Here is a 9932-nt window from a genome sequence, read left to right as displayed (position 1 = left end):
ATTAAGTGTATTGGGTGGGAGGGTTGTGGGGCTTTAAAGCAACACCAAAGAGTTTTTTTGTTTCCAAAATAGTTTCAGTGGTTCATCAACTTGTAACAGGGTGAACGGCACTTCTGCATTTGCTACGCGGCCCTCTATCGGCTATAACCGTACTATGTAAGTTTGCCAGATCGGGTAGCGGATCTGTAGTTCAATGGAATGAGACATAAGAAACTACAAATTTGACTTGCGTTTGATGTCGCAATACATCGTACTTTCATAAATCATGCAACATATTCTACCTTGTCTGTGGACGTTATTATTTGCAAAGCCGGTGCTGGATAAACAAATAGCATGCGTGCGACAGAGGGAAAGTTCTTTGGTGTTGCTTTAAAATGTGCTAAGATATTTGATAGAACTTGTGAATCAATTGTGATTGTAACTAAGTATAAGTAAGTATATATAATCTTCTGAGGGAAATTTGGTCTCTGCATTTATCCCAATCCGTGAATTAGTGAAACACACTCAGCACAAAGTGAACACACAGCAAGGTGAAGCACACACTAATCCCGACGCAGTGAGCTGCCTGCAACAACAGCGGCGCTCGGGGAGCAGTGAGGGGTTAGGTGCCTTGCTCAAGGGCACTTCAGCTTTTCCTACTGGCCAGGGTCTCAGGGTTCAGGGCGCTGTGCTGGAACTGACCCCTATAAACATCCACCATTAGCTCGCAGACTCTGAGGAATTAAAAATCCTGGTCCAAGAGTAGTATTTGATCAAACCAGAGCCTTTAATGCATGTTTCTTAACACACACACACACACACACACACAAACACACACAGCAACATGGCTGAGACCACATGGCAGAGTAAAGATGGGACAGTGCACAAGATGGCACATCTCAAGACCGGCACTGCCCCAGAACTGCCCCAGAACTGGGCCGGAACAGTGCCAGATCAGGGCCACATCAGGAACCGATCTGGTCCAAAGTGAGGTTTACTGTGACCTGCTGAGTAGGTGGATTTTCAGATCTTCAGTGGAGGACTCTTAGGGGTGTAGTCTGTCATCAGGGACACCATCAAACCCTGACAGCACACACACACACACACACACATTGAGGGAAGGGTAAAAAGAAAAAAAAAGTTATTTAAACTAACTAAGCTTTGGTACACACACAGATACATATTTTTACAACACACAAAAACAAATGACAAATGTAAAACAGTCTGTTCAAGTTTACCATTATGGTCCACACACACTCTCTGTCCAAGTTTACCATTATGGTCCACACACACTCTCTGTCCAAGTTTACTATTATGGTCCACACACACTCTCTGTCCAAGTTTACCATTATGGTCCACACACACTCTCTGTCCAAGTTTACCATTATGGTACACACACACTCTCTGTTCAAGTTTACCATTATGTGTTCAAGTTTACCATTATGGTCCACACACACTCTCTGTCCAAGTTTACCATTATGGTCCACACACACTCTCTGTCCAAGTTTACCATTATGGTACACACACACTCTCTGTTCAAGTTTACCATTATGGTCCACACACACTCTCTGTCCAAGTTTACCATTATGGTCCACACACACTCTCTGTCTGTTCAAGTTTACCATTATAGTCCACACACACTCTCTGTTCAAGTTTACCATTATGGTCCACACACACTCTCTGTTCAAGTTTACCATTATGGTCCACACACACTCTCTGTTCAAGTTTACCATTATGGTACACACACACTCTCTGTTTGTTCTAGTTTACCATTATGGTCCACACACACTCTCTGTTTGTTCTAGTTTACCATTATGGGTCCACACACACTCTCTGTTTGTTCTAGTTTACCATTATGGTCCACTTGCGGTTCTCGGCCTCCGGGAAGACGAGAGAACGTGGAGAGTAGAACACCTCGTCGTTCACCTCCTCCGCCTTCCGTGGGAGACAGTGCAGGAACGTCCAGTCAGGGGATGCCACGCTTCCTGTCTGAGAGCCAATTAGAAAACCCCACAGCGTTAGAGCGCCAATCAGACACCCCCACAGCGTTGAGAGCCAATCAGACACCCCCACAGCGTTAGAGAACCAATCAGACTATCCCACAGCGTCAGAGAACCAATCAGACACCCCCACAGCGTCAGAGAGCCAATCAGACTATCCCACAGCGTCAGGTGACTGGCCACTGACCTACTACAGCCACAGAAGTCCAATCAAATGATACAGTATATAACGTAAATGGTTTAAAACAGTGATTCAGAGACATTTGCGTGTTTTTGTGTGTGTCTGTGTGCTTTTGTCTGTTGTGTGTGTTTGTTAGGGGGGGGTCTCTAGTGCCTCTCTCTCTCTCTCTCTCTCTCTCTCAACAAAACATAATGAGAGCAAAGAGTGCATGATGCTGTACCTCCATGGTGATCTGGTAACCGTGGAAATCTCGCAGGCGCTGCTTCTTCTCCTCCTCCTGGCCCATGCTGACCCAGGTGTCCGTCACCAGCACGTTGGACCCGCGCGCCGCCTCCACGGGGTCAGAGGTCAGGAACAGCTCCGTCCCGTACTGAGGAAGTGATGTCCCACCCATGTCAGATGGGATGTCAGACAGGGAGGATACAAACAGGCCACCATACTGCTGTGGACACACATTGCGCAGGCACACACACACACACACTCATTTTACCTGTTTGGAGAGTCTCCGTGCCTCTTTGAGTACTTGGCTGTCAGGCTCATAACCCTGAAACACCAACGGATGAGTTAATACACACACACACACACACACACACACACACACACACACACACACACAGACACACACACACACGCACACGCACACACACACACACACAAACACAGCAGGCTTATTTGCTTTGTTTTGAAACGTCTTCATAATACTCAGTTCAGGGCGAAGGCGGACCTTGGGCGTTGCCACTCTCAGATTGACGTTCAGCTTGGCCAATGACATCATCAGGGAGTGCAGCACATTGTTCCCATCGCCAATCCACGTTACGGTGAGCCCTGACAAGGAGCCATAATGTTCCTGACAAACAGTGGACATACACGCACGCACGTACACACACACACACACACACACACACACACACACACACACACACACACACACGACGCACGCACGCACGCACACACACACACACACACACGCGCACGTGGACGTACACACACACAGAATATAGCATCAGGGTGAATACCTTTACTTAAATGAAAAAGAGTGAGTAAGTGATTCTATATCTGTGTGTGAGTGTGTGCCTACCTGTCTGCACACCAATTTGAGGTGGTAGAGGTGTGTGTGCACACATTTTTTGAGGGGATTGCAACAACAAATTGGTGCCCCCCCCCCAAAAAAAAAAAACAAAAACAACTAAAAGTAAAACAAAAGGCCAATAGTTTACACTGTTAGTGTAAATTATTTTTTTTTTAGAAATTCTGCCAATTTGAACTTGAAGTATTGTTAAATGGTGCATTGTCACTTTAAGAGTCTAAACAGTTCTCATAACGTCCTTTTGCCAGCTGTTGCTCACAAAGGATAAGGCTGATCCAACTCTAGCCTTTGTTTGCCACATTATCAGCACAATATTAAGCTATTGGTAGGAAATGGAAACATGTAATGAGTTGTTGCTAGCGTGACATTTCTGTTTGCAGTTTGCCATTAAAAGTTCAGTATGAGCATGGTAGCCACTAGCTATCTTAATGGAATAGGTTATGTTTCAATCGGCATATGCTTAGCAAACGCTAGTCTGTTAACATGAATATTTACAAGCCTCCAAGCACAGACGTCACACTTTAAATCCTACCTGTTGCTTTTCACCATCCACTTATTTAACTGCTGTTGCATCCCTTGACATGCCATCTCCTTTTCCCTCTTTCTTTTTCTATGTTTAGCCCCCGACAGCTTTTTTGCTGTATCCATCTTTTTCCATAGACGAAAACTCACGACTCGTACCTGCTCACCCAGCACTCACGGCGCCCCCACTCCCTCTTCTATGTCAAAATTCTATGATGGAATCTTATGAGATAGGGCGCCTACTCTAGCCTGTTAGTCCTCTAAAATGTTATTTAACATTGAGGAAATGCCGAAATGATTTAGAAACATACAACAGTAGCTACTTATAGAATATACCAAATATATTATATATTTTTTTTTACCATCGTTTGGCGCCCCACGGTGCTGCGCCCCTATGCGCCGCATATAGCGATAGCGCATACCCACTTTTTGCACCACTGGGAGTGTGCGTGTGTGTGTGTGTGTGTGTGTGTACCTGTAGGGTGAGCAGGTCGGCGAGGATCTGTATGGGGTGGTTGAGGTGTGTGTGTGTGTGTGTGTGTGTGTGTGTGTGTGTGTGTGTGTGTGTGTGTGTGTGTGTGCGTGTGTGTGTGTGTGTGTGTGTGTACCTGTAGGGTCAGCAGGTCAGCGAGGATCTGTATGGGGTGGTAGAGATCTGATAGGCCGTTGATGATGGGAATGGGCGCCTCATTGGTCAGCTCCTCTAGAGTAGAATGACTGTTGACACGTGCTAGCACCACGTCAGCAAAGCCAGCCAGAACCCTGTAGTGCACACACACACACACACACACACACACACACACACACACACACAGTCACAGGTACACACACACTCACATGCGCACACACACACATACAGAGTCACATGCGCACACACACACATACACAGTCACATGCGCACACACACACACAGAGTCACAGGGACACACACAGTCACAGGCACACACACAGAGTCACAGGGACACACACAGTCACAGGCACACACACACACACAGAGTCACACAGTCACAGGCACACACACACACACACAGAGTCACAGGGACACACACAGTCACAGGCACACACACACACACAGAGTCACAGGGACACACACAGTCACACACAGAGTCACAGGCACATACACATACACAGGCACACACACAGAGTCACAGGGACACACACAGTCACAGGCACACACACACACACAGTCACACACAGTCACAGGCACACACACACACAGAGTCACAGGGACACACAGGCACACACACACACACAGAGTCACAGGGACACACACAGTCACAGGCACACACATACACAGAGTCACAAGCACACACACACACATACACAGTCACAGGCACACACACATACACAGAGTCACAGGCACACACACACAGTCACATGCGCACACACACACAGTCACAGGCACACACACACACAGAGTCACACACAGAGTCACAGGCACACACACACACAGTCACATGCACACACACAGAGTCACAGGCACACACACAGTCACAGTCACACACGCGCACACACACACACACACAAACACACACACACACAGTCACAGGCACACACACACACACACACACACACACACAGTCACATGCGCACACACACACACACACAGTCACATGCGCGCACACACACACACACAGTCACATGCGCACACACACACACACACAGTCACATGCGCACACACACACACACACACATGCTACACACACACACACACACACACACACACACAGTCACAGACACACACACACACACACACACACACACACACACAGAGTCACAGGGACACACAGAGTCACAGGCACACACACACACACAGTCACAGGCACACACACACACAGAGTCACAGGCACACACACACACACACAGTCACATGCGACACACACACACACAGAGTCACAGGCACACACACACAGTCACATGCGCACACACACACACACAGAGTCACAGGAACACACACAGGCACACACATACACAGAGTCACAGGCACACACACACACACAGTCACATGCGCACACACACACACACACAGAGTCACAGGCACACACACACACAGAATCACAGGCACACACACAGTCACAGGCACACACATACACACAGAGTCACAGGCACACACATACACACACACACACACAGTCACACACACACACAGTCACAGGCACACACATACACACAGAGTCACAGGCACACACATACACACAGAGTCACACGCACACACATACACAGGCACACACATACACAGAGTCAAGAGAAGGGACATGCACACACACAACTATATGTGTATGTATGTGTTATGTGTGTTATACATATGAGAGAAAATGTGATATGTGTGTGTGTTATATATGTGAGAGAACATGTGATGTGTGTGTTATATACATTTACATACATATGACAACATTTTTTGTTTGATCAGGAAATTATTCAGGCTAAAGGCTATAGGAAGACACTGGTGCAGCTTGTATAAAGCAGAGGCCTAGTGTTTTATTATGTTTGCTGAAGGATAGAGTCTAAAAGACAATATTTTGACTATTAATAGCCAGTTTGAAAGCATACATATATTTTTGTCCACAGCTGATATGGAACGCTATTAACCGGTTCAGGAACAATATTTTTTTTGTTCTAACCGATTCGGGAACGTCAAATTTAGGGTGGGAACCAAAACCGGAAACGTTAAAAATAATGTTTCTGTTCAGAACGAACCAATTGGCAAAACATTCTGGTTCAAAGCCCTGGTTATATACGAGAGGACATGTGATATGTGTGTGTGTGTGTGTGTGTTATACAAGAGGACATGTGATATGTGTGTGTGTGTGTTATATACAAGAGGACATGTGATATGTGTGTGTGTGTGTATGTGTGTTATATACTAGAGGACATGTGATATGTGTGTGTGTGTTATATACGAGAGGACATGTGATATGTGTGTGTGTGTGTGTTATATACAAGAGGAAATGTGATATGTGCCTATTAGCTGGTTTGATTTGCATTGAGCTAATAGGCTAACTGAAATAAAACCATGCCAATCTCTAGGTATGGTGAAGGGTATGTGATGATGTGGGGCTATTTTAATTCCAAAGGCCAAGGGAACTTTATCAGGATGCATAGTATCCTGGATCCATTAAATAACTGGCCTTTAAAAATAAAAATCTGCCTGCCTCTATGGGAATTTAACATAGGAGTGCCAATACTTATGACCCTTGTATTTTAAGGAAGAACATTTATTTATAACATTTATTTATTTATGATAAATTATTCATTCACAAAGAACATTGGTGTCCTTAAAGGTTGAATACTTCCTCATTTTTTTACTTAAGGCATTAAGATTCCAAAAGATCATTTTAAATTTCTCTTTTTAGTCAAATTAGCAGAGGTGCCAATAATTCTGGAGGGTACTTTATGAGAGGACATGTGATATGTGTGTGTGTGTGTGTGTTATATATACGAGAGGACATGTGATGTATGTGTGTTATATATGTGAGAGAACACATAATGTGTGTGTGTGTTATATATGAGAGGAAATGGGATGTGTGTGTGTGTGTGTGTGTGTGTGTGTGTGTGTGTGTGTGTGTGTTATATGAGAGGAAATGTAATATGTGTGTGTAATACTGTATATATGAGAGGAAATGTGAGCATGGATTTGTAATTGTATTTTCACCTAATAGTACACTTGTGTAGTGTCTGTTTGTGTGTGTGTGTGTGTGTGAGTGTTTATAAATGAATGAATAGAGCTGTTTCAGCGTGTATTTGTGTGTGTGTGTGTGTGTGTGTGTGTATGTGTGTGTATTTGTGTGTGTGTGTGTGTGTGTGTGTGTGTGTGTCACCTGGCTGTGTCCTTGGTGCTCTCGTTGACCCCGAGGTGAATGTCCTGAGGTGTGAGGAAACATGGATGTCCCCCCAGCAGAGCGAAGCCTACAACCCAGGAGGGGAGGATAGAGAGATGGAGAGAGAAAGAGAGAGAGAGAGAAAGAGAGAGAGAAGGTTAGCAGAGTGAAGCCTACGACACAGGAGAGGGCGGGGGGGTGGCAGAAGAAAAGAGAGATGGAGAGATAGAAGAGAGACAAAGTTGGCTTTTCTTCGTTTTCATTTTCTCTAGGCATGCTCAACAAATATCAGCGAGCTCAGCGAGGTATCAATGAACAGAAAACCGTGTTGGCTAATAATTTATTAAATACTCCTGTTATTGTCATCAACGACGTCGCTGTAGGCTACTGCCTTTTCAAGTCCTTCTGCTTATGGTGATTCAGTCTTTTGAATTTGTTTGGCCTTGCCATGCAGTTGTAGGCTACAACGTCTCTTGCCGTTCCCTTCATGTGTTCTATCACAATGCTGTCTGCACTCATGGACAGTAGCTCCGTGATGTCTGCATCTTTCCAGGTCAGAGATTTTCTGGACAGCACTATGCCACTCCATCATAACACTGGCATTTAAGTCAGATCTAACCACATGGACGCACGAAAGAAACGTCACCAACACGCCCTCTCACTAGGTGTGAATTTTAACCGCATGTTCTACGCCTCGTTCAGACACAGCACATTTACATAATGTCCGGAGGAAATACTTGGGGGAACAACGGGCTAAATTCGGACTTCCATATGACCGGTTATGTCGTTCAGATATACGGCCCCACCGTTTAACATCGGCAGAACCTCCGGTCTTACACGCATGTCTGAAAGCGCTTAGAGAGAGAGAGGGGGGATGGTGAGAGAGAGGGAGAGAGATAAAGAGAGAGAGAGGGGGGGGTGGTAAGAGAGAGGGAGAGAGATAGAGATAAAAAGGAGGATATATAAAGAGAGAGAAAGAGAAAAGGGAGGATATATAGAGAAAGACAGACAGCTAGCTCAGCAGTTTATTTGTGTGAGTGGAGTTAGGCATGTGCAAGTGGCAGAACACACACTGGTTCACTCAGATGGCTTTAGTGGAGCCTGCCTTCACCAGACACCACACACACACACAGCTTCATATTACCAACCCAGACATGTGTATGCTCTTCACAAGTACTCTTCCTCTATTAATGAGCCATGTGCCCAGCTATCTAAAATATAACCAATAGGGTGTGCTCAACTGGACGTGCGTGTGTGTCGCTGTGTCTGTGTGTGTGTGAGAGAGAGAGAGTGTGTTTTTGTGCAGGTGTGTGAGAGTGTATTTTTGTGCAGGTGCGTGTGTGTGTTTTTGTGCATGTGTGTGTGTGTGTGTGTATGTGGCACCTGTCTCAGTAGACATCCGGGTCCTCGTACTTCTCTTCTCAAATATCATAGCGATGGATTTCCCTTGCAGGAGAGGAAGATACTGGGCAATCCCAGAGGAGAGTTAATCACCTTTTCTTCATCTGTACCAATCTATACAAGTCTAGCATGTCAATGCAGTGCTAATTAGATATACATCAGTGCTAATCAGATTGCATAGACTAGAGTAGCTAGCTCCAGGGGCCAAATGCTGGCCCTACAGTAGGCTACAAAATAAAAGGATGATGTTCATTTTAATTGGGCCTGTGTGTGTGTGTGTGTGTGTGACTACCTGTCCCTCATGCTTGATCCTCTTCTTCAGGTCCGCGGAGACCCACAGAATGTGTTTGATCTCGTCCGGGTTGAAGTCTTTGAGCGTGAGAAAGCTGCGGTCCTTCAGACTGACTGCACTCTGAGCAGCCGCACAAGCCCTGACAGCAGCACACAAGACCATAACAACAGAGTACTGATGTAAACACTACTTCTCTCCAATCAGTTTACTGTAGAGAAAGCATGTGGGTTAGTAGAGCACGTGCGCTAGATATGTCGATATTACCAGATGAATGTGTTCACGTTAGCCGGGAGTTCCCTTTCAGCCCATCCACCAAATTTAGCTCTGGTGGTAACATTAAGCTACCCCCAACCCGTAACTGCTAGGCTTTCATTCATTCTCCTGAACCGTTATGTTGTGTGGTGATTTCACTCACGGTTGGCGGCTTACCTAAAGTTTCTCACGTAAAAAGTTCTCAGGGTGCACGTTAGAGACTTTCTGAGGGCGAACATGATGACACAAAGGGTTAAAGCGAATATCTACAGCGTTGAGTGAAGAGTAACAACTCCATCCACGTCCACACCCAGCTCCGACAGGCGATCTCCGCGTGTGTCAGTCAGCATGTTGCCCCCACCCCCCAGCAGCCAAAGTGGGCGTGGTATGAATGCACGAG

General features: G+C 45.7%; 1 protein-coding gene across 1 annotated transcript; it reads right to left on the bottom strand.

The window, feature by feature from the left end:
• Positions 1-747: 747 nt before the first annotated feature.
• Positions 748-9890, bottom strand: otc (ornithine transcarbamylase). The gene is made up of 10 exons (XM_048238563.1): positions 9710-9890; positions 9281-9419; positions 8971-9052; positions 7588-7675; positions 4378-4531; positions 2885-3007; positions 2651-2704; positions 2381-2530; positions 1831-1968; positions 748-1062 (listed from the first exon to the last, which is right to left on the bottom strand). Exons 1-10 carry the CDS (start codon positions 9769-9771, stop codon positions 1003-1005), a joined length of 1050 nt encoding a protein of 349 aa, XP_048094520.1. The 5' UTR covers positions 9772-9890; the 3' UTR covers positions 748-1002.
• Positions 9891-9932: the final 42 nt, after the last annotated feature.

Source organism: Alosa alosa, chromosome 3 (genome assembly GCF_017589495.1).
Source record: "Alosa alosa isolate M-15738 ecotype Scorff River chromosome 3, AALO_Geno_1.1, whole genome shotgun sequence".
In the NCBI taxonomy this organism is placed as follows: Eukaryota; Metazoa; Chordata; class Actinopteri; order Clupeiformes; family Clupeidae; genus Alosa; species Alosa alosa.
Note: the sequence above shows the minus strand (reverse complement) of the source record. Positions and strands in the feature narration are given on the sequence as shown.